A 21,093-nucleotide genomic window follows, 5' to 3' on the forward strand; every position below is an offset into this window, starting at 1 on the left:
TCCCCAATCAAACACATTTCTCTTGCATTTGATCATCTTCTACTCTTCCCTAGAAAAATCATTATAATACCAAATCTAGGCCTACACACCATGGAATTCACCATATCACGTCCAAGTTCACATTGGGCGGGACATTGGGCGCCACATTCCGTTTTTAAAGGAATTTTTATTCATCGTGGTATCGGTATTTCGTTCAAAAATGCTATTGATTATTGCCCATCTCTAGGTGATTCAGAGAGTCGGAGAAAGTGTAAACAATGATACATGGAGCGAGTAACGAGGAACATCATCGCCAAGACTCGTCGTTTTTCTCTTGCATTTTTACACTGAAAAGATGACTATCTGTCGAAAATAAATAATTGTAAGTGTAGCTGAATATATTTTGTACTACTAAAGTAATTGTCAATGACGATAAGCCAAGGTATAAGGTCAGAATGATGGATCCATCGATCAGTTGTATCCGGCATCAACATTGCATTCCAGATTCAGCATTGAATCAATGATGCATTCGTGCATGGTGGTTTTATGGAATACTGGACACTTCATCCCCTGGACATTTCATCCCCTGGACATTTCATCCCCTCGTGTTAAAACGCTATTGTAGCGTTCTTTGAGCGTGACAGTGAATCAAGAATGTATATGAATATAATAATTTTCTAGAATCTTGAACTTAGAAGGAACTAAAATAAGGAAATTAATAATCTTATTTATCCAATGTATGCACCGTGTTCTGTATGAGCTATCACCAGCTGATCACACGTATAATAATCGATCAATGTTGAATGGCAGCAGGGCCTATAGACTAATAGTTAATAATAGTTTATACATTCAATGAATTTACCTAAATTGAACAGTGCATACGAGCATATCTTTATTTGTTATTACTGTGAGTATTATTGTCATTATATTATTACCGGTACTATTATTGTTAATATTATTAGGCATATTATTATCATCATTATTATTATTAATATTATTTACTGTGGGTTTTTTGTTGTTGATAGCTCAGATTATATATTATTGTTATGTTAAGTGTATTCTCTTTTTTCCTGTTAATGTTATTTATGTATTTATTATGTATTGTTCATTCATTTATTTATTTATTTATTTATTTATTTATTTATTTATTTATTTATTTATTTATTTATTTATTTATTTATTTATTTATTTACTTAAAGTTGTTCATCTAACAAAATTAGTACATTTTAATACTATTTATCTGTTTATTGCATATTGATAAATATGTCTGCATATGGAAGGATCATGGCAATATTTTTGTATTGTCCACTTGATGAGGTGATTAGCGCAATGTCATGTTAAACAATAGGAACAATAGCCGAATGGTTACAGGAAGTTGAATTCTTTCAATCATTGACTGGTGTGCTATTAATCAATGGAATCTACATCTATATAATCATTCGGGAATCTGTAATATAACCAGAGTCTTATCACTGATAAGGTGCGATTAAAAGGTTCTAAAAGTAGTAAAAGGATAGTTAGAACTTATACTTGTAGGAGAATTAAATTAATACTAAACGGTAAAGACTAAGGAGTACTATACGCAAAATACTGGAATTCCATCAGTTCAACTGATAATAAATATCTGCATTATATGTTTTCTTTTTCTCCTGTTTTTGCCCATTTATTTTTCTTGCTTTCCTCCAAAGATCCCCTTCGCCACCTCCAAAGATCCAATTTGTTCTTGTTTTCACCCAAAAAGCAAGTTTTTGCTCCCAAGACCATTTTGTGGGGACACTCTATACTGTTGATCGGCAACCAAGTTTTAGAATATGGCTCAAAAAATGCAGAAAGAACTGATTTGGGTTTTTTTTCCGCATATGCATGTCATTTTACTATTAGAGTGCCCCCTCCCCGCAAACTTTAAAGTTTGAACTACGTGATTCTGGACAGTTTACACTCTGCATCTGTATGGATTCCAATCCATGGCCCCTAAAGACCGGGTTATAAAAAATTGTAAGTTCAGTCAACTTTCAATCAATCAACCCAGAACACCCTCCCGGTCCGTGGATAACGACTGGTAATGTAGTCTAAGCTATTTTCTATTTTCATCGCCCCCCCCCTGTGCCCACCCCCTCCGTGCCAATGTATAATGTCATTTAGTTAGTGATATTTTTAATTTACCCCAAAACAACCTCTTTTTTTTTTTTTTTTACATCATGCATTTTTGTAAAATTAGTTGATTTTCAAAAAAAAAAAAAAAAAGATAACGACTGGTAATGTAGACTAACCTATTTTCTGCCACTGCCCCACTCCCCAGAGCCATGGAACGACATGCAGTTATGTTATTTTTAATAAACCCAAGTGAACCTACATGAAAAGAGAAACTTGGCCCCCCGCTTAGCACTTTTGTCGTCTTAAGCCACTTGTCAGAATTGATATGGGAATATTCTAAGGATAATCCTGGGGATTAAGCCCTTATATCAGTTATCTCCCTGCGCGTGTATCGACTTTAATTTGTTTCCCATTGTCATACTTAGATGCACACTGACCACAGAATGTTTCCTTTTTATTTGAATTAGTTGTTATTACATCTTCTCTGGTTGTTTGGAGGTTTTGTTTTGAAGAGCTTTGAAGGACCATTGACTATGACAGAATATCCAATTTAACAATTTTGAAGTCGGCTTTTCAAAAATCGCCCAATATTTAATGGATTTTGCGGGTGAGATTTTCAAAGTAGCCAAAATGTCGCGAAATCGCGTGAGCCCTTTGTTTGTCGCGGGACGGAAGTCAAACGTCGCCCAATTGGGCAACTAAAACTGGCAATATAGTTATATGTAGGCCTATATAGATTCCACTGATTGAAAGAGTTCAACTTCCTATAACCATTCGGCTGACGGATATTGTTCCTATTGTATAACATGACATTGCACTAAATCTAATCACCTTCATCAAGTGGACAATACAAAAATATTGCCACGATCATTCCCTAGGGCATATATGCAGACATATTTTGATGCTATTATCTTTTATCACTATCTTATTAATAATATAACATACTATCCACATAACAGATACATGGTTCCCATAAAAAATGTACTAATTTTGTTAGATGAACAACTAAGTACATAATAATAAATAAATAAACAAACAAAATAAATACTAAATACATAAATTATAATAATTATAAATAAATAAACAGCCTATAGATACATAAACAATACACAATAAATACATAAATAACAGGAAGAAAGAGAAGAAATGTACGATCTTTTTAAATTTTTAGATTTTTCTTTTTTTCTTCTTCTAAAATGATAATATGCAATCATTATGAAAGTTCCCAATACATTTGGACGCGAAAAACATTGGGAATTTGCAAAGAAACAACATCATAAACTTCACCTCTATCACTCAAACATCTTGCACTGTTTGGATTAGGACAGCGAGTGGGCCTCAGAGTTAGTCTCCTCACGCGGCCAGTTTGGTTACGCTCCCTCCACATGTGGAGGGAGCGTAACTAAGCTAGTTTTGTAGGAGACTACGGTTTATGATCGTGGCCGACATAAAGTCATAATCTAAAATTATGACTTTATGTCGGACCAACAGAAAATCGTCCCATTTTACTACAAATAGGACGAATTTGACAGTTTGCTCATAGATTTAAGTTAGAACATGTGTAAATATTACAAATATGCCAAAAAATCGGTTTTGAAAAAAATAAAGGTAAATTCTGAAAAAAGATCGTACATTATGACTTTAAATGGTCCAGGCTAATATCAACAACAACAAAAAACAAAGTATAATAATATAAATAATAATAATAAAAATATTAATAATAATAGAAATGATAACGATAGGCCTACCCCGGTAAAATAACAAAATAATAATACTTTTAATAATAATAGGCCTACTAGGCGTAATACTGAATTAGAATCATCCGTGTAGGGGGCCTACACGCACTGTTCAATAGGTAAATTCATTGCACTATTGCCATTCAACATCGATCGATTTTTATACGCGTGATCAGCTGGTGATAGCTCATACAGAACTAGTCTCCACAGCAGCCAGTTTGGTTCCGCTCCCTCCACACAAACAGTCTGCCAATGGTCACGAACTGGTCCTTTTTGATTCGCTAACGGTTTTCTGCCGACGTCATCCAGCTTGACGTCAAACAAAGCTTTCAATTGGTCGATCGGCTAGACGGCTACTTTATTATTCATGAGCAAGTTTGACCCGCCATCTCGCCAGCTAGACTGAGGTCAATCAAGTTCCCGTATGTACAGCTCTAGGGCTACTTACGTGTAGCCAATCAGAAACGGCGTTATAAGTGGCCATTGGCAGACTGTTTGTGTGGAGGGAGCGTAACCAAACTGGCTGCGGAGGAGACTAATACAGAACACGGTGCATACATTGGATAAATAAGACTAATTTTAAATAAATATTAATTTCCTTATGTTATTTCCTTCTAAAGACCCTAAACAATTATTATATTCATATGCAATCTTTTTACTGTCACGCTCAAAGAACGCTACAATAGCATTTTAACATGAGGGGATGAAATGTCCAGGGGATGAAAATGCGAGGGGATGAAATGTCCAGGGGATGAAAATGCGAGGGGATGAAATGTCCAGTTACCGTTTTATGTACTGTGACTGTACGCTATGTGGTACGAATCAATACTTGGGCTTACTAAAATGCAAACGCGTAGGCCTACATAATAGTACATTGTACCATCTGAGACCATAATACCATAATACCTTAGGTATTATGGTCTCAGGTACCATGGAGGTATTTATATACATCCATGATAATCTGATAATACCGGGGGGGCACTTGTATTTCAAGGTGGACACCATGCTCGTGTAAAAAAGCATTGGGCCCGGGCATTGGGCAAGTACAGCACTGTACCTGTTTAGGGTGTCAAAAACGCCAAAAATCAGGAAAAAGGGTATACTTTTCCAAGCAAAATACTTGCTTAGGCCTTAAATAAAAAAGGGTGAAATAGGCTATGTTTGGCTTCTATCAGAACAAATCGTAGTAGGGTAAAACATTAAGAAACATCAAACTACTTAAATATTAAACAAGAACCTGAACATGAATTTTTACTTTCTTAGTGTTAAAAAAATGGCAAAATACTTGTTTAGGGTATGTTTTGCATGCGCTGAGTAATACTCGTTTAGGGTGCGTTTCAAGAGTCCATACATGAGCATGGTGTCCATCACGTAATGTAAGTGGCCCCCCAGGTACCATACTTGTGTTGTACGTGTTTTAAGGGGGTACTGCTAGTTACTACACCCCTTGTGAATTTGTGATTATTTTTGCTTTTTTCTCAAAAAATAATAACATACTGGTAACAATAGTTATGTATTAAAACAGTCTCAGTTTTTGTCTTAAGGGGGTACTACACCCCTGACAAATTTTGTGCCTATTTTTGCATTTTTCTAAAAAAGTATAACATACACTATTTCGTCGAATAAACGCCCCCGGGGGCGTTACATTTTCCCAAGGGCGTTTATTAGAGGTCATTTTTAGCACGAAAATTCCCATTAAAATCATTAGGTAAGCTTAAAAGTCACGCTAAAATGACAAACTACGACCTTTTGACACTGACTTTTGGTTCACTTCCTGGTTCGGATGCAGATTTTCGCCATTTATTGCTGCTACTCGCGACCATGTGAGCAACTTGGTAAGCTTACTCGGGAGCTTACTACACAAGATAGCATGGAAATATCAAAATTTTTGAAAAATCTTGGTTGAAAAAAGTGGTGGGGGGCGTTTATTTGAGGGGGGGGGCGACTATTTGACGAAATACGGTATTGGTGACAAGTTAGATAAGTATATTATAGGGGCAAGGACTACAATTACTGTACTGAAAATTCAGCAACTCAAAGCAAGTAGTTATTGATTTATTGATCAAATATTGGTTTTCCTCATTTTTGACTGTAACTCCACAACTGTTGTCTGTGCTGAAATAAAATTTCCAGTGCAGTAGTTGCAGTCCTTGCCCCTATAATATACATATCTTACTAGTCCCCAATGCACTATAATTTTGGAGAAAACTGCAAAAATAGGCACAAAATTGGGTACGGGTGTAGTACCCCCTTAAATACTGTTAAAAAAGACCTTGTTTTTGCACGCAGTATTTTTATTTCATTTTACAAAACTTTGTAAAAATAAATCAGAATTTTGAGAAAAATCCTCCACTCCATCCCTTCTCCCAATGCTTGTTTTCTGTACCTTCCATCTCTCTTATTCACCTGATTTACTCCCTTCAATCCATCTCATTCCCCTTTCTTCCCAATCTCCTTTCCCTTTTAAAAAATCTCTCAGCCATTCTCCTTTTCTCTCCTCTCCTATCAATTTATTTTCCTCTCTCCTTCCCTCTCCCTTCATCTCTCCTCTTGCTCCTCCTCTTACATGCTTCGTCTATCTTCCCCTCTTGAGCCCCTCTCCTCTCACTCTCACCTTTTCCAGTCATGGGCATACTGGGACCTCCGAGCCAGGGAAAAATTTCAAAATCGTCCCGCACCGACTAAAATGTTAATTGTTAGGTCTTGAATTTCTCTCTTTTCACTCAGTTAGTACCAATTTGCGATATGCATACAGCGTCCAATAACCCCAGCAATGAAAACTGGCCAAAATTAGAACAATTGTGGCCATTAAATATAAAACTATCAATCAATTTAGTCCTCGTATCATTTTACCCCGGGTCCCAGTATTTCAAACCGTGGGGGGGGGGGGACTTGTCAATCGGTACACCTCTGCTCACAGTTCATCTCCTTTCCCCATAAGCTTTCTTCTGCTGCTCTTTCCACTCCTCTCACCTCCCCTCCTCTCCCATCTTTCCTCCCCTTGAGCTCCTCGTCTGTCCCCTTCATCTCTCATCCTATGTGCCCTCTACTCCAGTGATATGAAAAGACTGTTTCTTTCATGATCATCCTCTCCACTTTCTCCTCCCCTTCTCCTCTCCTCTCTTGCTCCTCTCCTCTTCTGTCATCTCTTCTTGCCCCTCACCCCTTCCCTTCATCTCCCTTCTCTTCACAAGCTCCTGTCCTTTTCCTCTCCTCTCAAGCCCCTTCCCTACTCTCCAGCTCCTTTCCTCTTCTCTCCTCCACTCCAGTGATATCTTTTTTTTATCCCATCATCTCTTCTTGCCCTCACCTAGCTTCCCTTCATCTCTCCTCTCCAGCTCCTCTCCTCATGTCTCCTCCACTCCAGTGATACATATCTCCTCTCCCATCATCTCCTCTTGCCCCTCAGTCTCACCTAGCTTCCCTTCATCTCTCCTCTCCAGCTCCTCTCCTCATGTCTCCTCCACTCCAGTGATACATCTCTCCTCTCCCATCATCTCCTCTTGCCGCTCAGTCTCACCTAGCTTCTCTTCATCTCTCCTCTCTTCTTGTATTCATCTCTCCTCTCCAGCTCCTTTCCTTATGTCTCCTCCACTCCAGTGATACATCTCTCCTCTCCCATCATCTCCTCTAATCCTCTTGCCCCCCAGTCTCACCTAGCTTCTCTTCATCTCTCCTTACTTCAGCAGTCCAGCTCATTTCCTCCTCTCTCTACCACACCAGTAATATATTATGACAAGACATTTTAGATACTATGATTATGAGAGTTTAACTTCAACACTACACTATTTTTCGCTCACTACATGTAGTTCGACTAGCGTCTTCAGCAGATGGTGATGCTGTGATGATATCTTGTCTACAATCGGGATATCTCTCACTGATGACGTCATATGATTGACAGGATGACTTCATAGGATGTTACGATTGTAGACAAGATATCATCACAGCATCACCATCTACTGTCTAGTGAAAACGTTCCAGGTGAGCGAAAAATAGTGTAGTGTTGAAGTTAAACTCTTTAATCATTTTATCTACCACTACGTATGAATATCCACTCGTATATTTTAGATACTATTTACAAGTAAGACAAAATTAAAACTAATTGTCTACATTTTTACCGAACCCATAAAATGTTAATTTGCAAATCCAGTAAACCTCTTTTGTTGTTACACATTTTATGTATTCCAGGCAAATGGGAACTTCATGAGAGTCAGCTTTTGCAGGTAATACCATCCCTCCTACTGCAGAGCCTGTCATATATTTAAATGTAACTATTTCAACAAATATCTGAAACCAAACCAATCCAAGATGAAGCGCTTCAACGTTGTGGTTACCAACAATCTGTTAGTGCCTTGTTTCTTCCTTATTGATTGTCTTCTACTCGTCGGCCTCATCGTCTTATGGTATTTCCTTGTATTTACGGATAGTTTTCGTCAACATTTGCCGTACATCGCTTGTCAAGATGTACCATACTACAGCTTCCCTAATCTTGATGGTAGAGTACCGGAGATAGTGGTTTATGTGTTGTCTTTTGTATTGCCTCCAGTTGTGGTAAGTTGCATTTATTTCTACCTACAATCTTGGAAATTTAAAGTTTGGAACATTTTTTTGTGTGAAAAACGGAATACTGCCGCCCAGCCCTCTCCTCCGTACAATGTTGAGAAATTATGCCAATGTCCTCAGCAGCTTCCCAAGTGTTCTAACATTGATTAAAGGGGAAGGGAATCACTGTTGTACATCCTGTTTATTTCTCCTTGCAATAGAGGTTATCCACGTTACTCATGTGTGACTTCTAACAAAAGGCACTGGTTCCCGTAGTATTCTTCATTCAAACCAATTCAATGACCTCAGAGTTACTTGCATGACTTTGGCGGGCTATTTTGAAACAGTCATGGTTGCACATGTATGCAGGTACATCCTAAACAAGGTATACATGTACCGTAAAATGGGGTAACTTCGGTCAGCGGGGTAACTTTGGTCGGTCAAATATATTTTATGAAATGGTCATACATGTATTTCCGTACAGCAATATTGTTTTTAGTCATATTTGGTGTCAATTTGTTAAGAAATATATTTGGAAGAAATAATAGTCGCTCATGTCCAATTTCTTTGAAATTTACTAAAAAAAATTTTGATTTTTGACCAAAAATGAGCATTTTTTTTTTTTTTCAGAAAAAATAAAAATCGATATTTGTGAGCAAGGATGTGTGCTTGATTAATTTTGCAAGGGGTCAAATGTCACAAAAAACAACAACTTTCTCATTTGCAGCGAAGACCAATTTTTTTGATTTTTTTTTCTTCATGGAATGTAATGCTCTGACCAAAGTTGCCCCAAATGTGGGGTAACTTTGGGCAGGCTATTTTTAACCCCTAGGCCACCCTTACAAAATTATTGAAAAATCTTTTTCAACTTAAAGGTGTAGAAGGGAACCCTAATGTTATAAAAACTTCAGAGTTAATTAGAAATATAATTGGTTTTGTTTGGAAGCAGTGGTTTAAAAACTATGAAAAGTGGCACAAAGTTACCCCATTTTACGGTAGCAGTCGCTGATAGGATATGCAGCTTAAAACAGATAACTCTATACATATTTGAAAAATATGCCCATCAACGTTCCAAGAATTGTCCACAAGATTGTTAGTCCGGTATCTGCAAGGTTTTAATGTGCATCCCCCAGAACTCTACCAAACCAACTTTTTTAGTTTCCTTTTATGGTCCTATAACACATTCAAGATGTTAACAAAAAATATTCCCCGGCACTCCGGCCATATTCAAGGTTAAAGGTCAACACAGTGGTCAAATTTCAAAGTTGCTAAAATCTAGTTAACAAGCACACCAAATTATTCCTCTCATTGCAAGGATTCAGAAAAAGTATAGTTTGACCTACAGTACCTGCGACATACCATTCTTGAGTTATAAGCAAAAAGGTCAAATTTGGGGCGGTGGTCAGTTTTTTTGGCCACACAGGGGCCAAAAATTAAAAATGCTCCGATTTGAACAAAATTGGTCTCAAATTACTTGTTATGTAAAAATAAGTCAAATAAGGAATACATGTAGTTGTAACCATGTAGGATGTTTCGTTACCTAGGAAACATCACAATATAGGTTGTGGTCAATATGCTGTAATGAGGATTGACCTTTAATGGCCAATTTTGTCAATAACAAAGCATTTTAGACACAGTGCAACCGATTCCTTTTTTGACTTGCTTTTGCATGACGAGCAATTTGAGACCAAGAACGTCGCAGGTAGGTCAAACTATGTATGTACTTTTTCTGAATCCTTGCAATGAGAGGAATAATTTGGTGTGCTTGTTAACCAGATTTGAGCAACTTTGAAATTTGACCACTGTGTTGACCTTTAACCTTGAATATGGCCGGAGTGCCGGGAAATATTTTTTGTTAACATCTTGAATGTGTTATAGCCAAAATATGCTGGACAGGTATCTATGGAGACACAACAACCTCATCCGTATTTTTCTTTCCACATTTCAACAGTCGGAGGCATTTCGTAATTCTCATATTAAAATCTATGCCGATCTGGAAAATTATACCATAGGAGGGGGGACCATACCACCCAATATCATTTCCACGTCTCAAAAATCGGACATTGTGTTATACTGGCCTTCTGACAAGCGAGTCATTCTCTTTGAGTTGTCGGTACCATTTGAACCAAACATCAGTAAAGCTCATTACACCAAACTTGAACGCTATTCTTCCCTGGTTGCCGACATCACTAACGCCGGGTACTGTTGCTCACTTGTTGCTGTTGAAGTAGGCTCAAGAGGCTTCATTGACGCCGACAACAAGAATAGTCTGACTCGTCTGTCAAAAGATCTCAATCTTCCCACAAAGTATTCTGATCTCAAGACCCAGTTGATTAAATCGGCGCTAATGTCATCTTATTCCATTTTCATCGCCAGATATGAAACATCTTGGAATGTTAATGAAATTATTTAACTTTTTCTTCCCGCCATGAGTATTTCCATTTTTGTTTGTATTTTTGTCCTGCCTTGCCTGCAACCGGAATGGGTTGCAGTAGATCTGGGCTTTATATGTGTTTTTCTTTATGTTGAATAAAGATGATTTATATATATATACCATAAAAGGAAACTAAAAAAGTTGGTTTGGTAGAGTCCTGGGGGGGGTCCCGGGGATGCACATTAAAACCTTGTAGATACCGGACTATGTACTGATTGTGTTTTGGTAGGGGATCAAATGAATGAGGACAAAGTATGTAAGGCAAAATAAAAAAATAAACATATTTCACGTCCCCTCCGCTTCCTTTTTGAGGTTTCCTCAAATATATTTTATTTTTTGAAATTCAGTTATAACTTTTCAAAAAATATGTCTAGGAAGTTGGAATGCTTTCTATAGCCTTGTTAAGATACAAGAAACATTTTAGGAAGGCTTTGTGATCATTGGAGGGGGTGTAACTCTCAGAACAACAAATAAAAAAGGGCCTCCTTCTTTTTCCAGGCCGTTTTGTATACACTAAAACAGCTCTAATTATGGGTATTTACACCAATTTTATGATAAAAAATAGAAAATAAAAAGCCCCTCCTCCTCCTTTTTTTTCGAAAACCCGGACGTGAAACATGTTTTATTTTTACTTGGCCTAATCAATGTCTAAACAACCTGTCACATTGTTTTAAATGAGAAATATTTACACACTAACAAACCTGCCACAAATTGTTCTTGCCCCACCCCAGTTGCCCCCCGGTAAAAACCCAAACTAATGTAAATTTCCACTTTTTGTGTCAGTTTGCCGCCCCTTCCTAAATTTTACATCCCTCACATGCCCCCTGCAAAAAAATTTTGGCACTGGTCTTGAATCTGTCATGTCAGGTTTCCTACTTAAATCTCTTGCTGTTTGCCAAAGCAAAGTCATACAATACGACAAGTTCCATTCCAAACAACCAATATACAATGTATCTAAGCAACTGTGTGATATTTTTAAGGGTTATTTGTGCCAGTCTATTCATTAAATTGAAGTGCCCAAGTTCTAAGAAAATAAATGGATTTAAATGGATCTTATTTTTGCTATCTAGGCAAATCGAATCTTTGCATGTAATGGCAACCCATTAATTTACAAAGTGGAATAATATAAACTTGCTTGTGTACTGTACTGCAAGCTTAAGGCCATTGCACAATAGAAAAGATAAACTAGCAGTTGATTCTAACATACAGTCCAAACGCCCTTATCCGGACCTTTTTATACAAAGCTCTATTACTCTATATTATTCGGACATGTGATTTTCATATAAAAACATACAGTTTTGTATTTTACCATGTTGAATGATCATGCAAGTAAATTGCAGGAAGTGGTAAACCTATTGTATCTCATTTTGACCAAACCATCTCGATTTAGAGTGCTTGTACAGAGCAAGAAACCATTGTTATTGAATGAACACAGTTTGTTTATGGACCTACTTGTATTTTAAAGTGATTACTTTTGGGCAATCCATGGAAATAAGAGAAATTCTCTTATTTCCATGGGCAAAATGTCAGGCCAGGTAAAAATAAAAACATGTTTCTCATCCGGGTTAACAAAAAGAAAGCAGGAGTAGGGGCTTTTTATTTTTTATCAAAATATAGGTGTAAATACCTATTTTTGGGCCCTGTATCTACTTACCGTAGGTACTCATTTAGTGTATAGAATAATGTCTAAAAAACGCTGGTAAGCCCCCTCTAATGATCGCAGAACCTTCCAGAGGTGTTTGCAAAAACTAAACAAAAACAGTGTTTTTTGACACCTTGTGAATAATATTGTCACTTTTTATAAAAAACAAATAATATACATTTTGTTTTGACGTTGGGTGTAATGAAACTGATAGATTTGATGGTGGAGAATAATCTTTTGTTGGTATTTTCAGGTGCTTTTTGGTGAGGCAGCTTTAAGTGTGTACAGTCTTCAGGGATACAGAAGCCCAGGTGCTGATAAGACTGTAATTACTCTGGGTGTAAGAATGCATCCCATTATTAGGAGAACAGTACGATTTGTAGGTAAGTTAAAAAAAAGAAAGGAAAAAAACCCTTTGTATACAAGTACATGTCATGTCATGTCAAACTCATAGGTGAAGAAAGAAGAAAACTTGGCTGTTTTATGGGGGGATGGACTTTCCCCCTCCACCAGTAGGGACTGTCGGTTTGGATTTTCTCTGGAAGAGGTTAAGGGCTGGGGTATGAACGTTTGGACAGTATTTATTTTGGGACATCAGAGCACATCAGACATATCGAATTGCATTCTGAATACGAAGAATGTCATTCTGATATCAAATAATTTTGATTTTTGAAATTGCAATTTAATGCACATTTTATGGCAAATCATTAAAATTGATATTTTTGATATTTAACAGTACTTGAAGTAAACTTTATAAATCTGATGATTTATACTTAAAGTGTATGTAGGTGGGATGAAAAGCCGACGATCAATTGAAAATTTTGACCTTTTCAGATAGAAGATATGGATTTTTTTCCCAAAACACCAAAAAAATTAGGTATTTTTGGGAAAAAAATCCATATCTTCAATATGAAAGGTAAAATTTTCAATTGACCGTCGGCTTTTCCTCCCTGCTACATACACTTTAAGAATATATCATTAGATTTATATAATTTACTTCGAGGACTGTTATATATCAAAATTTGAAAAATATCAATATTTTATAATTTGTCATAAAATTTGTATTATATTATGATTTTCAAAAATGAAAATTATTTGATATCAGAAAGACATGCTTCAGATTCAGAATGCAATTCGATAGGTCTGAGGTGCTCTCATGTCCCACAAAAAATACTGTCGAAAAGCAATAAACGCTCATTTTAGATCCCTTAATTAAATGACACAAAAAAATCACTGAAAGCTGTCAAGATATTTTTCCTCATAATTTCTCTAAAGCTCTATTTTTTTTTTCCAAATTCGTTTGTGGCAAGCCCCAGTTACAGATAGTTAGCTTAATAATACATTCATCCATTAAAACCATTTCAAAAATGGCCACCAAACACCTTAACAAAATGACAGTTGCTGAACACTCTAACAAAATGGTAGTTGAGTAGGCCTCTTGTGAATGCCAAGAGCTAACTTGCATATTATGCATTTGAATTGTTTTTGAGCACGTATATCACTATTCATTTCAAATGAAGTACAAGGAAATAAAATATTTGGGTACATGACTACATGTATGTCAGCAAGGAGGTGATTAACATTAAATATGAAAAAAAAAAAGTGCAGACCCAAGCGGCTCGTTTCTGCATGAAAGAGTACAGCCGTATGCCCGAAACTGTCACCCAGTTAATGGCAGACCTCAACTGGCAGCCTCTGTAGACCAGAAGGAAGATTGCCAGATTTACTATGTTTTATAAAATGGTCAACGGGTTGGTTGACATTGACCTACAAAACTACGTTGTGAAGACAAACAGACAGACGAGAGGACATAACCAAAAATACCAGACTATGAGATGGAAGGTGGCGGCTTGGAGAGACTCCTTCTTCCCAACGACTGTAAAAGAATGGAATGAGCTCCCTCCATCGGCCCGGGGGGGTACTCAAGTTTGGTTTTGGTAGGGACGTGCCGCTGAGATTTTGGAAGTAGACCCATAAATATACCAATTTTTCAAGAAATTTGGACCCATTGATATACCAAAAGTCAAAAATGTCGGCCGAATTTACCCAAAATTGTCTTAGTTTTTACAAATTTTCCCAAAATTTTGGGAAAATTTTGGCTAGATTAAGGAAAAATTGGGCTGTTTTCCGAAAAAATTGAGAAAATTTTGAAAAAAGGACCCATTCATATACCAAAATAGGCTTTGAAAAAGGGGCCATTGATATACCAGAAGGCTGAAAATGCTACCCATGTTTGCGTACGTCCCGTATGGTCATTTGTACTGAGTCCCCCTCGCCATCGGCATTAAATTGTAATAGTCTTGAGAGTTTTAAGTCAGCAGTTAAAGACCACTACCAAACCAAAAGTAAAAAATTAAAATATAATGCATATAAGCATCATTCAGAGGTTTATACACAGTTAGGGTGATGCATCGAGAAATGATGTCTTGCTGACTATACAGATGAGATGAGATGAAAAAAACCCAAATGATGAATGCATCAATTAAATATAGCATTCTTGTTTCACATTCACATTATTTGAGTTATCGAATGTATACAATGGAATTAATGTGTCTGTATTGATCCAGTATGATTTGAAAAGAAAATAAGTTTTTAACAACCTTGAGATGTGATTGAATGGCTGCAAGGTTGCACGTTCTTTGAACTTACTGTAATTCTTTTCTTTCTTTCTTTTTCTTTCTTTCTTTCTTTCTTTCTTTCTTTCTTTCTTTCTTTCTTTCTTTCTTTCTTTCTTTCTTTCTTTCTTTCTTTCTTTCTTTCTTTCTTTCTTTCTTTCTTTCTTTCTTTCTTTCTTTCTTTCTTTCTTTCTTTCTTTCTTTCTTTCTTTCTTTTTCTTTCTTTCTTTCTTTCTTTCTTTCTTTCTTTCTTTCTTTCTTTCTTTCTACAAAGAAAGAAAAAATTCATGGACTACCAGTACTATTTCTATATTTCATTTAGACTCTCTGCAGGGCACATTTTCTACATTGTTTGATGAAGGTTTAGTAACAAAAGAAACTTGAGTCATAGTAAGGTGGATATATTTGAGTATGCTAATTCTACCATGCATGAAAGGTTTACTAAATTGTATGTTGTGCTATATGTATTTGTGTAGCCTTGAGCAAATAAAGCTTTTACATAAATGACTTAAAAATTCAAATTATTATATGGTGCCCTTACTGCCCTATATTAAATAGGTCATTCCCAGCATAGTTTTTAAATACTTTCATTTCCTGGATTTTCTTATTATGATTTTAGTTACAAATTTCAGTTGGTAATGATAATTATCCCTATCGAAACAAAACCTACTTCCCTGTCTACCCCAACAGGATTGGTTATCACAATAAAATTAATATAGTGTAAATTAGGGAAAAATAACAAACTTCTGGTTATTTTAGAGAGAAAAAATGGGTACCGTAACTTATTGATTTTGGCCATGCAGAGTTTATCTAACATATGTTCAGAACTGTTTGTATAAAAAGCTGGTCACAGGGACTAATGACAGCAAAACAAAAACGGGGTCATTGGACATTGGGTGAGAGGGAACCGACAAGTGGGGTCAATATGTACACAATTCCATTTGGCTAAGTAAAAAAATATTAGTTTCTTATCCTGACTTTTTTCAAAAAGGAAGATTAGGGCACTTTTTGTTTTGCCTTTTCCAAAACAACAGTTTTTTCCTCAAAAACGATAGATCTATAATCAATTGCAGGAAACCTTTGACGAGCGCATATTTAAAGCATACATCGCTTATTTACTGCATTGGATGCACTTGTCTCTGATTGGCTGCTGAGGCGATCTGCTGTTGCGATGCCAAGTGGAAATTTATGAATGAACTGTGCTCGTACGTGTTGTTAGCTCCAAATTTGCAACATCACGGTAGTCGCGCTTGTCAAAGGTTTGCTGCAAAATAGTATAGTGTCTTTTTGGCAAGACTTCCATGTGTCCGCCATATGTTTTTACATGTTTAATATAAACAAACTACATGTAGCTGCAAAAACGAGACTAGAAAAGGTACTGACAGCAAAAATCTTGTCTTTTTATTGTTTTTTGTAAACAAAAAAACATTTTTTTTGATGCGGCAGCAAAAATGATGCTTGGCGAGGACGCTTGAAACTAATATTGTGTTTTACTTGGCCTTAATAGTGATTGAGTACCCCTCTCCAGAGGCATAGCCAGGGGGGAATTGCACCCCCCCCCCCCCCCAGAGCAAAAAAGTGTCCATAAAATGACTAAAAATGGGACAAAAATTGACAAATGGGAAAGAAAATTTGGCTTTTCCCCTTCACACTAAAATCCTGGATATGCTACTGCCCCTCTCCCAGGGGCTATGGGGCACTCATTATGTTGAATGTGGTGGTACCGGCATTCTTAATTGTTTTATTGATTTGTTTTTCCAGGTTTATTCTTATTTGGATGTTTCTCCACATGGGTCCTGAGCCGTACAACTCAGTTAATCACATCACAGCCATCTCCTTATTTCTTTGCTGAATGTGCAGCAGTACCCGGAACCTCATGTACAGGGTCACAGGTTGTTCTTGAACTCCCGGAATGTGAGGGGTCTAATGATGATGAAGCCCGGTAAGTTGAAGGGTTATTCTCCCAGGGCGATTTCAGGATAAAATCACACCCCTATTTTTAACAATTTCATGAATTTTTGCCCTTCAATAATGCCCCTTTATTCACTAGAACGTGAACAACACAATCACTGTAGGCAACTCATAATTCACAAAAGAATTTACATAGAGAGTAATGGTGTATATTATGTGAATAACTTGCATGTGATCTGAAAGGTATATTTGTTTTAGTGGTACATACCTTCAGTATGCATAGTTTACACAACCTTTAACAGCAATAACATTATGAATTTTGAGTTCTAATTTATTTGGATTAAAAAAACATTCTGTTTTGTCATATGAAAACATAGCTAAATCCTAATCCTTTAGGGAACACCCCAACAGTTCGATGAAGCCCTATAATGAAAGTCCTTTCGTTAGAAGGCTAACCCCCTCCCCTCTAACGTAAGTGTCAAATATCGAAAATTCCAACCCGTATTCATTGGGCACAGGGCCGTCGATGGGGTTGTGGAGGGTGCGACATTGCTAGGATATTGATCACGCTTAAGAAACAATAATTCTATTTTATTTTGAAATATTTTTCTTCATGGTGTCATAATGTGCAGGATTAGATAGTGCATCTATTAATAAAAAAATTCCTTTAAAAGGAATAGGGTGGGCAAATGAAAAATTGTCAAGAGAAATGAAAGAATGAGTAAGTCAAGTTCACAATTAAAAACAGGGAAATATGACACAACATCGATTTCCAATAGGGGAATAACACAAAACGTATAAAACAAAGTTAAAAGAGTTTTTAACTTTATACGTTTGTTATTCCCCCATTGGAGGTTGTGTCATATTTTCCCTGATTTTAATTTGATCTATTGCTTATCCTTTGTTCTCTGCTGGTCAGTTGGAACAGATTTTCCCTGTTTTTATATTAACCCTTCACATCATAACACAAGACGTTTTATGTTAACATTTTATATAAAACATGGTTATAAAACTTTTGTAGATAATAGTTATTTAAAACATTTTTGTAATCATACCTAGAGGGTTTTTTATCATCAGATAGAAAGACTTCTGCTCATCTTCTCTGGTGAGACAACAGGGCTGGGGTATCTTTCCATATCAAAGTTTAAAAATCTGTCATATCAATTTCCTCAATATGTTGTATTGCAACTTATGAGTGGAAATGTTTGATTTTACAATATTTCGATATTATTTTTTAACTTTGTAACTTTATTATGATTAACATAACTGTATTTCAAAGCGTCAAACTATATCATTATTTTGTCCCAACAAACATAATCCAGGGAATAAAATATTCATTCATATTTCTACTGGTGCACATGCAATAATTTGTCTATAATACCTTATACAAGCACTATTTGTCACAAGATTTGAAAAGTAAATAGCCTATGTACACACTGAACACAATGCACATACAAGCTGTATTTAAGTATAGTCCTCTTGCTCTATGAAAAAGGGATGTTTATCCAGGACCAATTACTAGTACAAATGTAATTATCCCTTCAGCCAAATTCACTCCAGGCTAGACTAGGGCACCCCAATGATAAACCACAGTAGACAAGCCAAAAGATAGAAAATTGTTATGTAATAATGGTATTATGGGATATTTTTACACCATTTTGATAGCTCTATAATTGGGCATCAGCAGGGGTAATTGGATAAATTTGTGGGTTTGATAGTAATTCCTTTTTGGTAGAGCAACCAGAGTATAGGCCTACATGCTGAAGCTGTCAGTATAAAATGATATATATGACCTTCACGATGCTATTAATTTAGCCCAAAAATTAGGAAAACTAGCAAAACTGGTGAACTGGTACTGTTCAAATAAAAACATCTGCAAATCTTGCTGCAATTTCCAAATAGTATTTCTATTACTTAAATAATTATTTTCGTTATTTCTTTTAATACAAACACATTACTGCCTATGACGACTTTATCGTATTACTTACATATCAAAATCAAGTAATAATTACAAAACTCGCCAGTAAACTATCACCTCTGTGGGTGTTTGGGATATAACTGCACAAATATTTTCTCAACACTGCGGCATGTGAAAAAGTAGGTCAATAGTCAGAGAATACAGGGTGGGTGCGGCACGCCGCACCCACCCAAAAAAACAAATTTACCCCAATATTGTTCAGTTTTAAAATTGTGATTATCTTTCCAAGTGTAAGGATAATTTATTGGCGCAGTATACAATGTAGTTGGCCAAATTGTGGAAATAAGGGCCAAAACAAGACTATGCCATAGTCAATATTTGACAAATAAAAAACAAATTTTTGATCATGATGAACGCATTAATTCACTTGAACTCAAAATTATGCAGATTTTTATATGTTTATCACAAGTATTCAGCAAGTAATTTCATAATAAATATAAGGTTTATGTTATTTTAATATCCTCTGGTTCTCTAGTCTGGATTATGTGTTGACTTTTACATAATAATGTTTTGCTTAATTTTTGTTCAGTGTATGTTTTTTACGATTGCAATAAAAATGATTGATATGATCAAATAAAAAAAAAACACACAATGAAAGTACATTGTATAGAAAGCACACTAAATCACTATAACATTTGCTGAGGAGGATGCCCTCAATATTTTTCAAAATTCTGTTTTTCACACAATTGTAATGTACTTTAGTAAACTAACATATCCTGCAAAAATCAGGATTTTAGGTGCTGTAGTTTTGTCAAGATCTTATAATGTTTAATTATTACGATAGAAGTATTAGTTGAAAGTGTACAGTATGTATATACATGGTGGTGTTCGGGACAGTCATAACATATCAAAAGAACCAACCCGAGTCACGTTCAAAGGAGTGGCTTGCATTGGCAACATATGCGCTGGTATTAGATAGCAATTTTCTTAACAATGCCTTGTATGTTGTTTGGGCCAAAATTAAAAGAGGACATACATATATCTGATAGGCTAAATTAACATTTTTTGAAAAAAAAATCTAAATGGAAATTTTCCAATATATGGCTTTAATCACCCAAATATGGTATTCCTAACTATCCTTGTTGCCTTTCATTTTTCTCTTACTCACAGACAATCTTTTCCATCACTGTATGCTTCATTAAGTGCCTATTCAGCTGTATACAGTGGGGTAAGTATAAACTAACATTGAAAGTCTTTAATGCTCTGCATGCTAGCTATGCGCTTCAATGGAAAAAGTTCAAGTTTTGAAATATTTTCTCAAAATATCAAGAGCTATCTTAAGAACTACTGAATCAATACTAGGCTTGTTTGTACTCATTTTAATGCATTTTTCATGCTGATTCCAAATATGGTCCTGAAAATTTACGTTTCTGAAATTTTTGAATTTTTGAATTTTTTTTTAAACTTGTCGTCTGCAGTCGACACCCGCGTGAAGAGAGTTAATCAATTGATGAATGGAGTTGGTTGCAAGTGTTTTCTCCGTAGCTCAAAGTGTTTCCTGAATTTGTAGAAAGCTGAATTGAAAGTGAAATTGATCGGAACCCTGTTAAGGATAACCTATTGTTTTCTCCCAAGCTTAAAGTGTTTCCTGAATTTTCAGAAAGCTGAATTGAAAGTGAAATTGATTGGGACCTTGCTAAGGATAACCTTTTGAAAAAATAAAACAACTTTGACTCCATTCACACGAGAGAATGCCATCATTCGATGACGATTAGAAGAAATGAAGTGTGCATGCATTTACATTATGCCTACTTGAATGAAGGTACACACAGTGCTGTTCCACATTCACACCACAAAATTGCCCAAGTTGATAAAGCAATTTGAATGGACTCTTTCATCCAATTGGGTGATTTATGTTCTAAATTTGAGTAAAACTGCTTTTTTGGAGTTGTTAAACATTTGGTCTGTGCTACAGACCGTGTACATGTACTTCTACATGTATTACCCATAGGGAGAGGAACTACTGAGCTGCGCTTCGTGGCTCGAAGTCGCGGCTTCACCACTTGTAGCTTTGCCGCTCATACCCCATTCGATCGCGACTTGAAGCTGCTCATCTCCCCTCGATCGCGAGTAGTCATTGGCAAAAACTATTTAACATTAGGCTACTTGAGAGTTGTTGGCCTGATAACCAATTTGCCTTGGTACTGAATGGTTTGGCAACA

General features: G+C 36.1%; 1 protein-coding gene across 1 annotated transcript in view; it reads left to right on the top strand.

The window, feature by feature from the left end:
- Window positions 1-235: 235 nt before the first annotated feature.
- LOC140140655 (phospholipid phosphatase-related protein type 1-like) overlaps window positions 236-21,093 on the top strand; it is a gene marked incomplete at its 3' end in the record, with an annotated part of 34,921 nt that continues 14,063 nt past the window's right edge. Inside the window, exons 1-5 of the mRNA XM_072162412.1 lie at window positions 236-361; window positions 7,998-8,360; window positions 12,681-12,810; window positions 16,804-16,984; window positions 20,042-20,099. Coding sequence (XP_072018513.1) covers window positions 8,118-8,360; window positions 12,681-12,810; window positions 16,804-16,984; window positions 20,042-20,099 — 612 coding nt within the window. The remainder of the gene's footprint in view (window positions 362-7,997; window positions 8,361-12,680; window positions 12,811-16,803; window positions 16,985-20,041; window positions 20,100-21,093) is intronic.

This window comes from Amphiura filiformis, chromosome 19, assembly GCF_039555335.1.
Source record: "Amphiura filiformis chromosome 19, Afil_fr2py, whole genome shotgun sequence".
Lineage (NCBI taxonomy): Eukaryota > Metazoa > Echinodermata > Ophiuroidea > Amphilepidida > Amphiuridae > Amphiura > Amphiura filiformis.